Consider the following 20418-nt stretch of genomic DNA (forward strand, 5'->3'; position numbering starts at 1 on the left):
AAACCCTCTGCCACAGCACTGAACTGCACCCAACCCGGGAACCCGTCAAGGACAATGGCAGACGCCCCATGCCAAGGGTGTCAGCCCATGACATTACTAGAGACGTTATCTACAGAATAAAACTCGGAGCTACGAGCAGAAAGGAAATTCGGATCTCTAAGAGATACCGCCTGTGAACCGGTGAGTACTGCCCGGACCTCCAGCCACTCTGAAGTGACCTGATGCACCAGAGCAACCAGCACAAAGGGACGTCTCGGGGACACTGCTCTCTGGCCCCTCCCACCTGAGCTGGTCCCTCCCGTCTGGGCCCGTCACGCCAGCCTGCACGCTCTCCTCTTGGTTTCGTTGTAGCCCCATCTTTTCCTAAAAAGGCAGGCGTCTCGTCTTATCTACCTCCTCAGCCTGTGCCCTGTGCACAGTGGGTCTCAATAAATACTGTGGGACCCACTTATTTCTAGCAGATTTACTCTCCTGACTGCTTGTAGGGGTAGAAAGAGTAGAATAAAAACGCTAGGCCTCCAAATCGCTATTTCCAGTAAAGGTGAAAAAAAAAAAAATTAAACAGAAACGAGACTGTCCTTGAGTCACAACCGCTGGAGTGTGTGAGTACCTGGGATTCATTACTAAGTCTTTTTTGTGTGTTTTGAAAATTTCCACAACACAAAGATTTAGATAGATACAAACAGGTGCAGAAAAATACAGAGACAGACAGACAACAGTGTTTCCGTTATTTCAAGGAAAAAGATACCTGTAAGATTATTCTCATCAGAGATACTTACCCATAAAGAGGCCCGTCATTGCCAATAGCAGAAACCATGATGACATTGTTAGCTGTTAACTCCCACACCTACAAAATTAGCAAGCATTTACTTATAAAAGGACATCACTTTTAGACAATCAACATATAACTGTCCAAAAACAACCACAACTTTCAAAAACAATGCTAAAAATAGGGGATCCCCAGAAGTGCAACACTGGGCAGTAGAGACATGGCATGTCTGGCAGCCAGCGTGTCAGGAAGGGAGACTCCAGGACGCAGGTCCCTGCGGCCCAGCGCAGACCCGGGCTTTCCTGACATGTCCAGAGGGGACGGGCCTCGTGCTCAGGTGAGAGGCACCAACACGGCACCGTGACCTGCTGCCCACACAAGTCTCTACAGCTCACGTCCTCAGAGCTGTCCCCATGTGGGTGACAAAGCCACCAGCACACTAGACACCAAGCAAAGTGGGGGAGCGGGAGAGCAGGAGTCGCCACCAAACCAGCACGGTCCCCTGCAGAGACAGGACCAACCTTGTCGACGAAGGGGTGGTCCATGAAGTCGGGGCCGCCAATGCTCAGGTTCAGTACGTCGATCTTCTTCAGGATGGCATAGTTGAAGGCATCCAGGAACCAGGACGTGTAGGAGACCTGGCCATGAGAAAACAGTGCTTTAGGTCGTGCAGTGGAAGTCTCCAAATACCAGACTCCTAGTGGCATGAAGCGTTCACGTTAAACTTCAGAAAGAGGTCCCAAGAACCACGAAGGCTCTACCATGTAACACCACTACACCCAGAGCCTCCACTCCTCGGGCCTGGACACCGGGGAGGGCGGGGTCCCAGGTCCTGTCCTGCCGGGTCTCACATACAGCACCTGCCTGACCTTACAGCCTGCCTGCCTGCCCAGGGGAGACCCCAAACTTCTAGTTGCCGCTCTTGCAGAAGGACTTGTCCTAAGACACATCTACTCAGTTAAGTGTTTTCAAACAGTTTAACATATTTGTCTAACATTCTTTACTCCTAAACAGACTGAAGGTCATTTCACAGAATTATTTCTCTGATAGTTATTATTTCTTTCATAGCTTCCTCACAAAAGTTAAATTACTTCATGTACCACCATTCAGGTGCTTTATAAGATACAAAATTAAATAGTCTGAAAATAATAGACTGAAACAATGGAGTAAAGTGCTGGAGGGAATAAAAAGACTTTCAATCCAGAATTTGATGCTCAGTTAAAATAGTTTTTTGAGAATAAAGATGAAATAAAGATCTTTTCAGATAAACTAGACCTGAGAGAAATCAAAGCTAACAGACTACATTACAAGCAATACTAAAGGCATCTCGTCATGCTGAAAGGAAATTACATGATGTAGAAACTTAGATCCACAGGTAAAAATAAAGAGCATTAGAAATTAAAAACATGTGAATAAACACAAAATGTTTAAAAAAAAACTGTAGAAAGAGAATATGATTCAGAATTATGTTTTTTAAAGGCTTTTAAACAAAACAATACAGTTACACTTGCTTGAATATGCAAAAGAAATTCTAGGAGGAGAGGATATAAGAAGAAAAGAATCCATCTCATGGGGGACATGGTTAAGTGAGGTAAAAACCTGCTGGATGGGAGGGTTGGGAGAATTATCCCTGTGTGCCCTGGATGTTTGTGAACTATGTATTACCCGGGCAAAAATTAGACTTTAACAATAAATAAATAACCAGGACCCTCCCTCTTTTCAGTAATGTTTCCAAATGCAGAGGGAGGGAGTAGGCTTCTAAATCCTCATGACCCAACACGATGCTGGGTGCTGGGCACACAGCGACCCTCGAGGCGGTCAGTCCAGCAAAGCAGCAAGAACACAAACATGGATTATTCTCAAGTACAAGTGTGCCCAAGGCGTGGTGGGCAGGAGAAACGGGAGGTCAAAGAACACCCTGGAGCAGGGTCTTGGGTTCCGGTGAGGCTGGTGGAGGGGGTGGCGGGAGGAGGGCAAAGGCACGTGGAGGGCCAGGAGATGCTCAGCATCACGGATGTGCACTGCCTTTAAACCAGCACGTCTCTTCTAGAGTTTCGACTTTTCACATTTTAAAACCAATTCTTTAAGTTTCAGGGGCCCTCAAAACACATACCTGGTTGTTGGTAAAGACTCTGAAAATATGAAGTTCTGCATCAGGAGCAAATCCCTGGCACTCTCTCATGCTGGCTATCACGCCTGCCACGAACGTGCCGTGGCCCAGCCCTGCTGTCCAAAAGGAAAAAGGCATGAAGCACGGCTGATAATGTGGGCCATCGATTCAGAGAGACTCGTTCTCCAAGTCCAAGACAGAGTCCCCAGTGCCTCTCCAGGGCCTCCACTCAGAGCCTGCACCTCACCAGCCCCACCTCGGGGGCCAGCAGCTTCTGCTCCCCTAAAACAGCAAGGATTCCTCCCACCAGGAAACCCCTCTCCTCAGTCACCTCCCAACCTCCTGAAATAATTAGAAAAGCTTCTGCCAAAGGCACAAAGCAAGTTGAATTTGTCTGAATAACTATCATATATAGACTATTTAATCATTTAGAGAAAAACCCCCTCAGCTGATAAAAGGGAGGATGGGAGCAACCAGAAAGGTCCCTCAGGCCCTCAGGCCCCCAGGCCCCCAGCCACCCACCGTCGTCCAGTGTTCGCTCATTGGTCCAGTTGGTTCTCTCCTTCACGTTTTTGAAGTGGGGGTGCTTCTCACTTAGCCCAGTGTCAAACACAGCAACCCTTACGTTAGTGCCTTATTCCAAGAAGAGAGCAGAATCATGTTCAGAGAAACCACTGTTCTGGATTTTTGTCTATAAAATACGTTCCTCGTTGGGACCCACACAGAACACCAAGGGACCCAGGGCAAAGCCCACCCACAGAATGCACACAGTAGGGAGACGCCCAGGGCCTGGCTGAGCCGAGGCCAGAGAGAGGGGACAGCTGAGAATGGCCGCCACCAGCTGCTAAGGAAGACCCACGGACACACAGAAGGTCCCTTTGGCCACCGCTCAACTGTCACCCGCACCCGGGGGTGAAACCACCACCCCCAAATCCTCCGCCCAAGATGGACTGTCCTCTTCAGGCCATTTTCTCCAGGCTCCTTTCCCCTCAGAGGGGCCCTGGTAGTGCAGAGCACCACAAGGCCCTCACTCATGGGGGGGGGGGGGGGGAGGGCTCCTCCTCCTGACAAGGACTCAGTGCTGTTTATTCATGACAACAACTCTGCAGACAGGAGCTTTCACCTACACGCAGGGAAAACCACACTTAAAGGAAAACCACTGTACCACACACTTTCCTATAATAACAAGTCTATTTCAGATACTGGCCAAAAGCTATGTGCTCCAATGTGAAATATGACTGATACTGTCAGATCAAGAAATTCTAGAAAATATGTAGAGAAAAAAATACAAGATACTCATATGATTTAAAAGCTAACAGGAGTAAGCCTTGATACGTAAATATCTTTCCAGTAAAAGAGTTGTGTTCACATATCAATATTACATTAAATAATCAATTACAATGAAATAACCACCAAAGTATATCATTTCCTTTTTTAAAATGCACACACAATACTAAAAAACAGCTAGTTTGGGGGAAATAAAAAATGCTTTTCTGATGATTAGAGAATTTCTGTTTTCTGAAGCTTTTGCCCTAAAAAGGCAAAGCGAAAGGAAATCATCATTTAATAAAATGTCAGTCTCCTGAGTGTTACGTCTGAGCAGGGGTAAGGTCTCTGGGTCTCTAAGCCAAGGAGAAATGGAATGACACCAAGACAAACTGTGACGTATGACGGGCCAGAGACATGAGTTGACGTTTAGGGTCCAAACTTGCACATCAGTTAAAACAGGAATTTTCTGCCATGATGAATCAGTAAGAAAAAACGATTGGTTGTGAGTTCTATTTTCTAAGAAACGGTCTTTAATACTGTTTCCTGTTCTGAAACAAAAGATCACAACCTCAACAATCACTTAGCCACACTGCACACAGGCCACTGCATGGGAGTTTGTGCCCAAACCAAGGTGACGTCTCTGGATCTGACCTCCTTCCCTGGGAAATGACAGAACTCTGCTGGACCGCCAGTCAGCCCTGGTGTGGGCAGCACTGTGTCTGCCCTGAAGGAAGGAACGTGCCCTGACCACCTCAGAAACAGTAAGACACAAAAAGTGAGCAGGACTAGACAAAGACAGGAGCTGTCACCCACACGCGGGACAAAGGGACAGCTGAGTGCTCAACCTGCAGAAGGAGAGGTGCATGAGGTGGCACACCCTCAGCCACAGGTCTGGAGAGGGAGGCGGCCTTCCCGGCCCCCAGGCCCACCTGTGTAGCCCATCTGCCACAGCACGTCGGCCTGCAGCGTCTGGGCCACCTGGCGCGGGATGGCCCTGAGCAGCCGCCGACTCGAGTGTCTCCCGGTGGCATGCCAGAAGCCGGAGCCCAGGGAGAGGCTGGCCCTGCGCAGGGGCCGTGACGACTGCCACTTCTGGCTCCAGCGGGTCTCGTTACAGGGTGCGCCGGGCTCAGCTGCAGGCAAGGAAAGAGAGCAGAAACTCAGGACGCGTACCTGTCGGGGGAAACTCCTTCCACCAGGGCAGTGACCCCCTCCTGAAATCCCCGTGCGGGAGAGTGACACTCTCTCCCCTCTGCTAGAAGGAACTTCTCAACACAGTTACGTTCACAGGACATTATTTAGCCACCACATTCTTTCCAAACAGTTCTTTACCTGGAATCTTCTAACCAATAAGAGGGAGGGAACAAATGATAAAATCATCATTTCTAAAGAGATGAAGTCAGTTTTGATACTGGAATTGAAGAAATGCTTGGTATTTCACCAACCACTTATTCTCAATGAACCAGAAAGGGGGTGGGGGGAGGGCGGAGTGCAAGAAAACGTGCACTAAGCAACAGTGCAGTTTCTCCGTTTACTGCGTGATCTCAGACAGGAAGAAGCCCTGTGACCCCAGGACACCTCGCTCCAACCTTGTCCTACTGTGACCTGCTCAACGTCCTCAGCACAAGTATCTACTAGAACATCGCCCTTCAAAAAACAAAACACCTACAGAGGACTCGGGGAGAACTGCTGGGGGTGACATTTTACATCTTGATTTTGTTGGTGGGTACCTGACTGCACTTTTATCAAGACCTGCCAAACTGTGCACTAAAAAGCATGAATTTTACCATCCATAAACATTCATTTTTTTAATGGAAGAAAAAAGTAGAAATATCACAAGGGTGTCCCTTTACCTTTCAAAAACCATGCTATAAAGAAGAAAAAAACATATTTCAAACCCTTCTCTACAGGACCATCTGCAATACTACTGAGGTTCTGTTTCTAAAGGAAGTTGTTATCTCTCTCCTTCCAGTCTCACCAGGCTACACCTATGAAAATACGGGGACCTGGAGAAATACACAGTTGTGTCAATTCCATTAAGTGCCTATTTGCACAGTGCAACTGAAACGATTCCGCACTGACCCTCCCACATTGACTCTGCCTTCAGTCAACAGCCGGGGCACTGACTGAGGACAATATTCAAACCAAGGCGGGTCTGCCAGGCCCTCCCTTCCAGCAGACTGTACTACACCTGGAGGATTGAGCTCAGTTCTGGCTTTACTCATGAGGAGCAATTTAGAGAAAACAGGACATATCTGAAAGCAAGCCATTAAAAGGGTAAGGCCAGGTCATATGAGCAGCCCCTGAAGGAACTGGTATCTACTATCCCAGAGACAAGTAACAGATACGGGACACCAAGATGTCCTCCAAACGCCTCACAGTGCTGTCTCGTGGAAATCAGGTCAGCTCTGTCTTACAGCCCACCGAGACCAGGGGTGGGATCCAGAGTGTGACAGGTTCCGATCCAAAATAAAGCAAAGCATTCTAACAACAGAGCCACAGAAAAATGAGTTGGTTTTTTTTTTTTTTGGCTGCACTATACAGCACACAGAATCTTAATTCCTTGACTAGGGATTGAATCTGGGCCCCAGCACTGAAAGCTCGGAGTCCTGACCACTGGACCGCCAGGGAATTCCCAAAAGCAAATATTTAACATCTGTTTATAACAGCCCAAGAACTCTGCTGAGTTTTCTCCACATGCACTATTTCCTTTCACCTTCATAAGAACTCAGCTGGGTAGCATCATCTCCATTTTCTGGATGAGCGGAGCAGAAGCTTAAAGAAAAGGTGCTCACCACAGGTACCCAGAGCTCCTGACCAGAGGAAGAGATACACTATTTCCTTTCAGGGCACCCCAGCAACTGACAACCACGCTAGAGAGGGTACAGAAGTGGACCCCCAACCATGAAACTCTATATACTTCCTGTGCTACCACATTCCCTAAAATATTCTGCAGCTCTTTAAAGAAACAGGCACAAGGCATACATTTGGCTAACTGCACAGGTCTGATTTGTTTTTATCTTCGTGGATTGCTTTGAGGTGACTGCTTTTCAAAGAGAAAAAGCACCACGAAACAAGGACGAGTGGAAAGAGCTCTGTGAAGTCAGACACCCCTGAGCTCCGCAGCTGGCATGGGAACTGGCTTGCCCCCTGGGTGTGTTTTTAAACCTCAGAGGCTCTCAGGCCTCATGTGACAAACATCTTATTTTGTTTTTCCTCTAATGAAAGAAATAATAAGTGATAACAGCTATTACCTATTTGCTACCCCAGTTTCTGACAAACAGGGAAAAACCCTCTCCCCTTTGGTAGTATACCTGCTTTGGAAACTAGCATGTAATAATCTGCAATTGGTTATCTGAGAAGGAACTTCTCTCCACAAGCCTGTTGTAAGGACTCAGACAGTGAGCCCTGGAGCTGAAAGGGACTCAGCAGATTCCTTCCATCCCCGCACGTGCCCGGCTTCCAGCTTCAACAAGCCCGGCTGAGGCACTATGGTGCACAGTCAGGAGGGTCCGAGAAAAGCAAAATGAAACCCAAAGAAAAGGCATTTTGCCAGATGCATCCAAAATAAACACACGCACTGAAAGACGCAAAATGCAAGCAAGGGGACTCAAAGACACCATCTTGGTTTCCGAGTGTGAAGGGGCGTCAGGGCCTCACAGCCTGAAGGCCCTGAGAGAAAGCTGGTGAAAATCTCTTCCCACAGAACAGAGATCACTCTTACTGCAAACTTTCGATCAGAAGCACAAAGTCTCTTTTCTGTTTTTTTTAATTCCTGCTGAGAAAGCGTTCACAGCTGATGAAAGACGGGGTGTTCACTGTACTGTTTCTCGATACCACCCTGGGTGGACACGCACACCCCCTCTGTTTCCAGTGCAGCAAAAACGCACACAGACCAGCCCTCGGGAGCAGCACTCACCCTCCGTGTACTTGAGGGAACGAAAGACTTTCCGCTGGGGTGTTACCCGCTTGATGTTCGGATGGTCTTCAAGAGTCAGCAGGCCTGCCTTCTGTTTCTCTTTTATCTGAATCACCTCAAAATCACTAGGATAGTCACTGGATGGATTGTTTCGAGGTATAATTCTCCAGTTGTCGATTGCACTGCTCTTCAGGGCGCTTGAAATAAATGAATTTCTAGCTTTGGCCGTAAAATATCCATTGAAAGCCACAATGTACTCTGAAATCAATAACAAAAAAAAAAAAAAAAAAGAACTTACAAACCTATATTATGACATTATACAAGATTATATCTAACACAAAATTTTCCTGGTAAAAGAAAACATATCTATCATAAAACCTACAGCAGGAAGAGCAGTAAACACCCTGGATGGCAGTTCCCAGAGCTCTGAGCGAAAACGATCTGGATGAACCCCACTGATCACAGGACACAGCACTCAAAACCAGACCCCTGAGCTGTTTTTCAAACACCGAATGTTAAGAGAAGTCTGAGCATGTGGCAGAGAAATGCACGTAAGGTTTCAAGTAGGAAGGAGGAATTCAGAGAAGTGAAGGCTCTCTTCTTCCTGGAAAGTTAACGAAACTTAGAGCAGATCATATAAGACTCATTGCTTAGTTATTCACAACTGGTCACATAAACTTTCATCCCCTCCAAAGTACCCACCCTCACCAGCTACCATGACATTTGTCCCATGGAATTCATTTTTAGGGAAATAATTCAGAATGTCAATTTCCTTGCTTTATATAAAATAATTAAACTGAAAAAACAAACCAGCAGAATTAATATACAAACACTATGCACTCAGCCCATTTTATATTTATTGCAGAAGAGAGGGAAATGTTTTTGGCAAAAGCTAATGTTTATAATAACTCTGAAAAAAGAAAACAAAAAAAACCCAACACACTGAGGGGCAAGTCCCTAACATTTAAAATAATATCATTACCATATTCCACAACCGTTGAGGAGAACTCCACCTTCAAATCCAGGTGGGAACAGCCAGGGCACGGGGCCTTTTCAAAAGGTTTCTTTTCCAGTCTGTCGCCCAGATGCTTCTTCCCACAGAGCAAAACCACCAGCAGAAGCAGCCAGATGTTGACAAGCTTCATGGTCGTGAGTGAGTATGGTCATAAAATCGCATAAACTCAAATCGTACTTTTTTCTTCCTTGATTATAAGTTAATTTTTGTTTCAGCTAAAAGCTGAAACATTACTGATCCGCCATTTTACAGTCTTGTCCAACGTAAATAAAAGTTAAATTTCATGGCCTCTGTGGCTTGGCCTGAAACGAGGCTTTCATTTCTTTCTTCGTTTCTTCTCCATCTTGGGCCTCAGGCTTCGCTCACTCCGGCCCAGACCCCTGAGTCCTACACTCCATGAGCACCACGGAACCAAAGTCCAGCGGGGATGAGTGATCACTGTGAGCCAGTCTACAAAACAAAGCAAGCACACAGGGACATGAGCAGTGCACCGACAGAGCCACGGAGGTTTCGTGATCTCTGCAATTTGGATAAGAGGGTCTAAAAGACACACCAGCTATAAGACAAAACAAAGGCATGATGCAACCATGAAATATTTATGGGCTCATTTTAATTTAGTGACTCTTCACCCCTTTCAGGGGGAAAAGAAAGTTTTAAGACAGCTTCAAAAATAAAATAGGATAAAATAAATGAGAAAAATGGAGAAAAACAAGAATAACAAATAACCCCCAGAATAATAAGCACATTAGCCCTAAGCTAATGAATGGGAGTCATGAGTCTTTGCCCAAGTTCGTTCCCTTTGCCTCAATTTCAGATTCTTGTCTTTTCCTATCAATTGCATTTCTTTATGCCCAGGGCATTGCCCCAATCAGCACTTTAATTCCCCATGTGTATTTAATTCCCCACATGCACGGTTAGTTCCTCAGTGTGTTGGACTCTTTGCAACCCAAGGCTCCTCTGTCTACGGGATTCTCCAGACAAGAACACTGGAGTGGATTGCCAATTAAATTCCACCAGTTTTTCAAGTAAAAGCTTGGTACACATTCTTTTCTTTCTATATAAAAGTAACATCTAAGAACAGACTAATTTCCATACAATTCATGTACCTACCACCCTCTAAGACACACAGTGCCCTGAAATTACTCAAACTACACTTTTTCAGGTTTTGAAATATTTTCTGCCAATTCTATGAAGAGAGCATGGAAGAGTTTTTATTGTCAGTAAATGTATTTTACCTCAAGCCGCAACTTAAAGACTTTCAACCTGCTGAATGTGTTATAAAATCAGATTATCTCTTTACTGGATGTGTATGAGAGGACGGACAGTTGGTGAGGTAAAAGCTGTTGCCAGAAAAATGTGACTTGAGTATTAAATTGCATGTGAGCACAAATACCTTTCAAAATATCTGAATGGCAAGGAAAAGGGTAATTCTTCACAGTGAAGAATAGAACAGCAGTTAAAAAACAAAAAACACAGGCTGTAGAACGTCCAGAAAGATACACTGCACAGATCACATCAGAAACATAAATAACCCAGCAGGGGGAAAACAGAGCAATAAAACAGTCCTTCCTTCCATCACTACTTGTTTCTTAGAAGAAAACATTTAGGACAAGGAGTCAGCCCCTTTTCGAGAGAGGTGTGTCAAGGTGTTAATAAATCCATTCTTCCTGCAGAAACTGGTATCTGAGAATAACAACAAGGGGTTTGTGGTTTCTGGGACTATACACAAGTGCTTCTATTAGGAAAGCACTGATAAACAGGAAAACAGTGATAAAGACAGGTAAGCAATTGGAGTATCTAAACAATCTCTGAAATAATCATTAGGACATTCATCATTATAATCACAAGTGATATGAAAAGCAGGCCTAACTTGAACTGGAAACCAAGGCTGGTGGAACAGTTAATCAGATAGAAATGAAATATTAAAAGCTATTTCCATAGCAACACGGAGAATAAGAGAATGTCAATCATATAAACAATTAAAACCAACGACCAGAAGAGAAAGATGGAAGAAGAGCAACAGGAGACACAAAAGCCAGCCCAAGCTGTTTTAGAGGAAGACACCTGGCAGTGAGCGCCAAGCTCCTGTTCATACTCGGTACTCGCAGCAATGAGGCATCACAGGACACAGTGACCTGAGGCACACACCTGACTCGGCGTACAGGTCAAAGGAGAGAAAGCTAGTCACAGTGACAAAGGCTCCCGTGATACAGGAAATGAACTTACTGTGAAAAAACAATTAAAAAAACAAAATACAAATAGAGCGCTACACAATCTGTGACACATTTGGACTGGATACCACACACATATTAGTGAGCCACACTAGTGAGCAAATGTTAGATTCAGTGAGTTTAGTTACATCAACTTTCATTAAACCTGTTCCAAAATAATTCACACACAGGTAAAGACAATGAACTTAAAAGTCAGCCTGTGGGGAGAGACAGCTGACGCTCTCTTACAACTGAGGCAGTGCCCACACTATCACTGGGGTCGCAAGACCAGCCACCAGCCACGGACCTCTGCAGCCCTGGCCTGTTTGCTTTAAGATACAGTCCCCTACTCCTCCGTGGGGCTCCGAAGGCACCCCTCACCATGTCTGCGATGGCTCCTTCCACTCACTCCCCAGTGCATACCTGGAGAGCATATTCCCCCGGCCAGGCTCACCATCTAGTAGCAAACACACATGCAGCAACAAGCATAGATAAGCACAGAGGATGGAAACACAGACACTTAGGAAAGGAAAAACACTTTTTACAAAAGCAACAGGCTGAGGACAAGAAGGCAGGTGTTGGTGGGAGAGCCTCAGCAGCCCAGCCTGTGTAGAGTGATGGATACTGGGGCGGGGCGTGAGGCCCCGGGGTGTCAGAATCTGAGTTGAGGGGTCAGCAGTGACAGGAGGACACTGATTGGGTCAATTAAATATTTTGTAGAGAATGGAGGCACCTTTCTCACCATCAGAGAAGGAAGTCTCAAACATGAAGGGAAACACTGGAATGAGCCATGCAGGATAACAATGGAAATACTGGTGTGAATGCAAGGTTTTCAACAGACAGGTGTAGAAACATACACTCGCACCAATACATGGACATGTATATCCTAGCTCTGTCTGCTGAAAGAAAGAACATGGGGGCAGCAATATTCTCATAGGAGGGAACCCCCTCACCCCCACTAGTGCCCAGCACTGGTTTTCTAAACACTATACTCCATTGAAAGAAACCAGGCTCCTCAGAGAGAGAGCGAGTTTCAGGCTGGGCCAGGTAAAAAGAGACAAATCTGGAACATGTGTGCCCAAGGGGAAGAAGGGCTCACAGAAAGGCGGGGAGGGTCACAGGGGCCCACTGGGATCTGTGCATCCAAGTAAACGGTAAGAGTAACAGATCTTGACCCACTGAAGACAAAAGGAAAACACGAGTCCACCGTGGCATACACACAGAAAATAAACTGAAGTGCGAAGAGGATTAAGCTATTTACATGATCTCAGAATGCCTCCCAACAAAGTCCTGATTTGTTACAAAAGAAAGTAGAGGAATGCTAGGTTGCAGACGCTTCATCAAGTTAACCAGAGATGGGACAAACAGACCCGGGTCCACCAGGCAGACGTGGTAGAAGAGCCTTGCATCTCCCAAGGGGTTCCTGCCAAAGACACACAACTTCCATCAGGTCATGAGCAAACATCAGGACCCAAACTGAGGGACATCTTTCAGAACGACTGGCCTACAACCACCCTAAGTACTGAGGTAATGAAACCAAGGAACGGCTGAGATCAGGCTCCAGACTGAAGGCAATTCAAGACTCTGAACTGGATCCCTTTGCTGTGAGGACATTACTGGAACGAACAACTGGCAAAACCTGCATGGGACCAGCCTGTGATTAGATAGCGGTAGAGTATCATGACTAACTGCTGGACTCTGAAGGCTGTGCCGTGGTTATGGAAGAAGGTCCTTGCTTGCAGGAAATGCCCACTACAGTGCCTGGGGATCAAGGGCATCAGATCTGCAACTTACTTAAAAATGCAGAGAAAAAAGGGCTTGTACTATTCTTCCTCCCTTTCTGAAATGGTGGAAATGGTTTCCAAAATATACAAAAAAAAAAAAAAAAAAAAGGTCCTATATCTAGTCTCAGTTGCTAGGACTGCCCTCAAGAGGGTGGGAGTATGAATTTGAAAATGTAGGGGAGGAGTGGAGGCAACTTTAAGCCTCTTGTAGACTCAGTCTGCACCGACCCGATGTGTGCACAACCAGACCATGGACCTTGTCAAACAGATTTACAACCATCAACTGTCACACAGAATGACACCTGAACATCCCAAAAGATGTGCTGGGCTACTTACAGGGAAATTAAAAGTATTTCTCATTCAGAGGAATTAAGGAATTGAGATAGTAAACAGCCGCTAGAATTAACCCCAGTGTCTCCATAATTTACATCATAAAAGTTAAGTAACATTTTGACAGACAAAACTGAGACAGCCAGATAAAATGAAATCAAGTTTAAGAATTCAACCTGAATACTTTCCTAGTTTGCTAGTGAATGTAAAAAACTCTTAAGACCTCTGAGAGTTGAAACTTGTCAGTACGTGAATGTAAAAAACTTTTAGCCTGATAAATTTGGTCATAACAACAATGAACACATCCTGAGCACTCAGCATGTAGCAGACACTATCCCACATGATGTGCATGTATTAACTCCCTTAATCCTTACAACAATCTGTCCCCACCCCACTTTCAACAAGAAAACTGAGGTCCAGGCTGGCTCCGCACTGCCTAGAGTCACCTGGCCTCTGAGTGGGGAAGCTGGGCTGGGAACATGCGTGGTCTGGCTCCAGAGGCCACACTCTTAAGAGGAAGGTTACCCGGCTTTCCTGAAATCCAGACAAGTATGAATCTAAGAGCACACAATTTATGTCCAAGGCTTTTAACTGGGGAAAAATCAGAGACCACCTAAAATGCAACAGGGAACTAGCTAAATAATTTATGTACATTATGGAATGCAATACAGCAATTTAAAATTAGGCTCCCTGGGAAGGCTGAATAATGGTTCCCAAATGATGTCCGCAGAACTTATGTTACTTTATACGGCTGACAGGACTCGGCAGGTGTAACTAAAAGGATGTCCTGATGGGGAAAGCATCCTGGATGGTCCATCTGGGTCCAGAGTAACGACAAGAGTCTTTATAAGAGGGAGGCAGGGGAGTGATGATGGGAGCGTGAGGCTTAAGTGATACCAGGAGGAGGTCAGGCACCAAAGACTGCAGGTACCTCTGGATGCTGGAAAAGGGATGGAAATACATGCTCCCTGGAACTTCCAGAAGGAATGAAGCTGACACCTTGACTTCGGCCCAGTGACACTGATCTCAGACTACTGACCTCCAGAACTGCCAGACAACAAATCTGTGTTGTTTTAAGCCAACAAGTGTGTAGAAATTTGTTACAGCAGCCACAGGAAGCTAACATATTTCCCAGAGAATATGGGGGAGTGCTAATGAAATATTAAGTATAACAGTTAATGTGATCCAAATTTTCATTTTTAAATATGTAACTATACGCACCAGGGAAAAAGAACGTGAAAAAAGATAACTTTGTGCAATAAAACTTGCACAGTCAGTCAAAATATGTTAAAAATGGAATTTCAACTATACATATAGTTGTATACAGATCCCTTGAATCTGCATGTGTGCGTACTAAAACACTTCAGTCATGTCTGACTCTCTGAGATCCCATGAGCTGTAGCCCACCAGGCTCCTCTGTCCGTGGGATTCTCCAGGCAAAAATACTAGAGTGGGTTGCCAAGCTCTCCTCCAGAAAAGGAATCTACTTCCTAGGATTTGTTTTCAAAAATCTGTCTACCTTCTAACTTAAGGTTATGCTTTCAGCTAGTTCATTCTAAACAGCTTTGTCATCTGTAATATCACTTACTTACAGGGCCTGGTTAGGGTTGTCTCTGGATCTACTAACTGTTGACTGGATTTAATTTCTACAGTTTATGTAGAAGGCCTGGTTATTTTTCCACACAAAGGTACACCCTAAAAGAAGGTATTTACAACATCATGCATTTTCCATAAGTAAGGATATCTTCAATACAGGTACAATCAAAAAATATTTGACATCAAATACTAAATATAAAATACAAAGCTCAAATAGCTCAAATAATACAGTGCCAGGAATAAAATTTAATGAGACGTGTATAAGAGGGAGACAAAGTAGAGGAGATGTATTACTTGGGCAGGCAACAGTTAACATTTCTCATAGCCCAGAATCTTCTATTTTGCATTATAAAACAGTGTCACTGGGATAATGATTCTGGGTATAGCTAAAGTACATACAAATTTGTTTCTTTGCAAATAATTAAAGAACATAAGTCAGGGAAATGACTTTTATCACCCAATAGTCGTCTAATTAGGAAGATGCGCCTTGCTTTTTAATGACCCTTTACTGAAACAGATCCAGAGAAAACTGTTTAGGCCACAAAAGGGTACCATTCAGTTCAATCAAAATTTGGCTGTAAAAATACCACTTTCATAACTAATTGCACACTTGACTGTATGACCATTGTTTAACAGACTAACATTTGAGAGATGCCAGACCACACTATCTTAAAACAAAGGTGTATTCTTAAGCCTGATTGAACCATTCATTCTGGCATATTCGCCCATCAGTAGGTTTTGTAGGGGGAAATTGAGCCCAGCGAGTCAAGAGCACCAAAGTCAAGAGTCATGGTCCACACTGTTTCTATCGTCTGCTCTTCCGCAGAGGCTGCTGCTGTCTCCTCACTCTCTTCACCCTCCCACCATGCAGGACCCGGCCAGCCACAAAGGAGGCTCACACTTTCCGCATTTTAAACTCATTCCTTAAGCAACCTTAGGCAAAAAGACATCCTCAATATTAATAAACCAAGTGAACAGATTTCTGTAGCAGGTCAAAACTGATTAGGCCATAGGGAGGAGGAAATCAGTTTCAAGCTGACTCAGATCATACACTGAGAGACCAAGGTCCATCTCCCATTCTTAATATTTCAAGTCATCAAGGGCTGGACTTGCCAAGTTCTTCCAATAAAATATAAGCAGTATCTCAACTCTCTCGGGATGTAAAGGGGCAGATGCAAATACACCACCCCCTACTCCACTTAAAGCACTGCACTAGGAGCTACATGCAGTCTATTGGGCCTGTGGCCTCTAGTTACCCTGGCACTTACTGTGGCTGCCACACAAATGACAGAGACAGCAGGCGGGGCAAGAACCATCTCCCACCAGACTGACAGACAAGGTAAGCACACAACATGAGGACGCAAAGGGGATGATAAAACCTCCTGTCTCTTCAGAAGGGAGCCTGCAACATCTCATGCGGCCCGAGGAGCTTCTACGGCGCTGCAAGCACTAGACTAGAAATGCTTTATTTACAGACACAACCAACTCTTGATTATAAGGCTACCTGGGAAGCACAATGGAGTTAGCTTATGGGCCAGGGTCCCACCCGGCGTTCCCAGTCGTCCCCCTCCCCACCTCTAAGAAAAAGGGCTCTAGCCATCTGCTTCATACATGGCAACAAAAAATATTATCTGCAAGAAGTGTCCTGCATGAATGGATAAACAAAATGTGTTACATGCAAACAGTGGAGTGTTAGTGTGCCGTAAAAAGGAATGGAGTATTGAGGGAAGGGGTAAACTAGGAGTTTAGGATTATCAGATACACATCACTATATATGGGGGCTTCCCTGATGGCTCAGATGGTAAAGAATCTGCCTGCAATGCAGGAGACATGGGGCAGGAGACCAGGGTTCAATCCCTGGGTCAGGAAGATCCCTTGGAGAAGGGAATCACAACCCACTCCAGTATTCTTGCCTGGAGAATTCTAAGCAAAGAGTCTAAGGGGCTGCAAAGATAAACAAGGGCATACTGTAGAACATGACCTTCCCAGATGGCACTACTAGTTAAGAACCTGCCTCCCAAAGCAGGAGCTGTGAAGGGACATGGGTTTGATCCCTGGGTCAAGAAGATGCCCTGGAGGAGGGCATGGCAATCGACTCTAGTATCCTTGCCTGGAGAAGCCCGTGGACAGAGGAGCCTGGCAGGCTACAGTTCACAGGGTCACACAGAGTCGGATGGGACTGAAGCGACTTAGCACTGTACAGCACAGAGAACTATGTTCAATATCTTGTAATAACCTACAATGGAAAAGAATCTGAAAGAGAATATACATATGTATAAATGAATCACTTCTGCTGTGCACCTGAAACTGATATGACATTGTAAAGCAATTGTACTTTTTTTTTTTTAAAGAAGGAATGACACACCGATACAGGGTACAGATTACATGAAGTTTAAAACCAGTCTGCAAAGCAAAAGAAGCCAGACACAACAGGCACATATAACCCCATCTGAATATACGAAATAGTCAAAAAAGACAAATCCAAGGAGACAGCAAATTAGTGGTCGCCTGGAGCTGGAGTTAGAAATGGGCAGTGACTGCAAATGGGCACAGTGGGGGATCTTTTGGACATGGAAGAAATGTTCTAAAACTGGATTATGATGATTGCACAACTGCAGACTTACGGGGGGAAAAAAAAAGAACAAATGCTGAATAAGCACACTTAAAAACAGTAATTTTAACCTTAATAAAGCGCTCACGTTAAAAAAAAGTGTGTGTGTGTGTGTGTGTGTGTATGTAAAATGGGTGCTGCAGATTAAAAGTTGGGGAGAAAAAAAATCACTGTTCTCCAAACCCTTCGTTTTTATACTTAGGCAAACTGAAACCTTGAAGCGAGAGCGTTACTTACCAGCACAGTCAAGATTAAAGGGCCAAAGGAAACGAAATTCTCCAGTTCAACTCCGAGACCTTAGGCCACTCTCTCTTACTTGGAAGTGTCCTTCGGAATCTAAAGTAAATATTTAACTTAATCTGCATAGGCAAATAGGCCCAAAGTCTCAAGGGCGCTAACCCAGACAAGGGGTAAACATCTTAAATGAACGTAAAGGAGATGGTGTACAACAGTCTTAGGCAGCACGTGAAGCTCCTACAGGTCTGAGAGTCAACCAGAACCTCCCCGACCCAAATGACCGACGAGCTTCTTACCCCGCATTTATAAAACACCAGACACGGAAGGGGCAGGAACCGAGGTCCCTTAAGATCCCACAGCAGGCTCCCCTCTGGGAAGCAGACCGAGAACCGCGGTCTGTTCCCAGGCTGAGGGCCCGGACGGGGGATACCCCCGTTACACGGTGTAACTCCGTCAAAGTTCACCTCAGATAAAGGAAGCGGGGAAGTGGAGCGACCACCGAGGCGTGTCAACGCGCAAAGAGGGCCAGGCGGGGAAACCGGCTGGGAGCCCGGCCGGGGCGAGCGGCGGGACGGCGCGGCTCCCGCGAGCTCGCAAGTGGCGCACCGGCACGTCTCCAACGCTCCCGCGCCCCGCACCACCCGGTTCGCGCCCGCGCGGCTCCAGGGGCACAGGGAGGCCCCGCCGCCGCCGCCGCCGCCGCCGCCCCCGCCCGCACAGACCCCCGCCCTCGGGGCGTCGAGCGCGGCGAGCAAGCCGGAGGGCGCGGGCAACCCGGCAGGTCGGGAGGGCCGGCGGCTCTGGAGAGCGGACTTGCCTGACGTACCTGCGGCCGCCTCAGGCTCGGGTCCGCCGGGCCCGGGATAACGGCGCCTCCGCTGCAAACACGCCTCGGGTCTCCATTCGGCGCTGTTTACTCCCAACTCTCGCGAGACTGCGCGATTGGGGCGGGGACACCGACGACCAGGAACGCCGGCCCCCGCCGACCGTGCGTGCCCTGCGTGCGCGCGCTGGAAGCCGAGGTCCCGGGGCGGGGGGTACCCTGGCAACGGAGGCAGGGTGGAGGTCTCGCGACGTTTGCGGCCCTGGGGCAGGGCCGGGGTCAGGTTGCTGGGACCTGGCGGGAGTCTGGGAAAAGGACTATTGGAGTGGGCGGATGGGAGATTCTCAGGAGCTCAGGGAACCTGTATGGCCCCCGGCCGGGCGCGGCCCTGCGGAGGACAGCCGTGGCGGAACAGCCACTGAACGTTCGTGTTCATCCAGTGCTCTCTTCCTGGGGCCTGTAGAGCCAGGTGCGGCGGCGCTCCCTCTGCAAACCTCCACCCGTTTAACCCTCGCTGCAGCTCGGATGCGGGCGAGTCAAGTGCTTACTCAAGGCCTGAGGGTGCGAGTCCTCGCCTGACTTCCACCCTGACAGGCGAGACCCCGGCCTCTAGGCCGGTCTGCTCTACTCTTAACCCCTCCCAGCGTCGCCTGGACCACGGACGCCAAGCGGAGACCCGTATTAAACTCTCTAAAAGTGTGCCCCCCCCCCAGTTGTCTGGGTGATTGAGATACTAAAATCACCCACTTAATGTCTAAATGTTGAGCTGATCGACAGTAGACATTGGGCACAACTAGGGGATGGAAGGGCTTTCCAGGTGGCGGCAGTGGTAAAGAATCTGCCTGCCAATGCAGGAGACGAAGGCTCGATCCCTGGGTCGGGAAGATCCCCTGGAAAAGGAAATGACAACCTTGCCAGGAAAATTCCATGGACAGCTGAGCCTTGAAGGCTATAGTTCATGGAGTCGCAAAACAGTCGGAGACGACTGAGCTGGCACGCAAGGGGGACTGAAAGCCTGTTTTAGGTCATTTTGATGACAAATATTGTGCTACGTCCTGAGATAAAACTGCTTGTATCTTGTTTGACCTTTCCACAGCACCTGGATAATGCTCCAATATTAGAAACCACAGCACTGCATATTCCTTTTAACAATATTTAACCAAACTGATATAATATAGTGGAGAGAAACAGACTCACCTACTAGCTTTTTGTAATCTTAGGCAAGTTGTACCTCAGCTCTCTGTAACTCACCTTTCTCACCCAAAGGAGATATGAATACCTCCCGAAGATGAAGGTTAAATGAAGCATACACATACAGACTTTGACACAGAACACATTCAATGAATGTGGTTGTACTAGACCAACCCCAACCTGATCAAGTTCTTCCCCACCTCCTGAGATCACATCAGTGTTAGGAACTTTCAGAGAACTCTTGACTCTTTCATTTGTAAATCCAGAGCACTCCCCGCCACCGCCACATAAGGGACTTGATCTTAAAATTAACTGTGATATTCTAATCAGGGTTCTTTTAACAGCCCTTTAGGTCCCTATGCCACTGAATACAAAGCCCCACTGTTAGGAACAGAGGTAGGTTAGTGAATCGCAAACATCCTCCTCATGTGATACTGAAGGGGAAGGGAACTTTGCAGCTCCTGAGAGCCCTAGAAACTGCAGGGGGCCTGGAGCATGACAGGAGGTGGCCTGGAAATTTACCAAGGTAGGCTGAGTGCCCCAGAATCCTGGTC

General features: G+C 46.6%; 1 protein-coding gene across 1 annotated transcript in view; it reads right to left on the reverse strand.

The window, feature by feature from the left end:
* MBTPS1 (membrane bound transcription factor peptidase, site 1) overlaps window positions 1–18819 on the reverse strand; it is a 44592-nt gene extending 25773 nt beyond the window's left edge. The window contains exons 1-8 of the mRNA XM_043898169.1: window positions 18677–18819; window positions 9050–9532; window positions 8068–8325; window positions 5078–5281; window positions 3402–3512; window positions 2883–2992; window positions 1291–1407; window positions 780–847 (exon numbers count right to left, since the gene is read on the reverse strand). Coding sequence (XP_043754104.1) covers window positions 780–847; window positions 1291–1407; window positions 2883–2992; window positions 3402–3512; window positions 5078–5281; window positions 8068–8325; window positions 9050–9212 — 1031 coding nt within the window. The 5' untranslated portion in view covers window positions 9213–9532; window positions 18677–18819. The remainder of the gene's footprint in view (window positions 1–779; window positions 848–1290; window positions 1408–2882; window positions 2993–3401; window positions 3513–5077; window positions 5282–8067; window positions 8326–9049; window positions 9533–18676) is intronic.
* Window positions 18820–20418: the final 1599 nt, after the last annotated feature.

This window comes from Cervus elaphus, chromosome 4, assembly GCF_910594005.1.
Source record: "Cervus elaphus chromosome 4, mCerEla1.1, whole genome shotgun sequence".
Taxonomy (NCBI): Eukaryota; Metazoa; Chordata; class Mammalia; order Artiodactyla; family Cervidae; genus Cervus; species Cervus elaphus.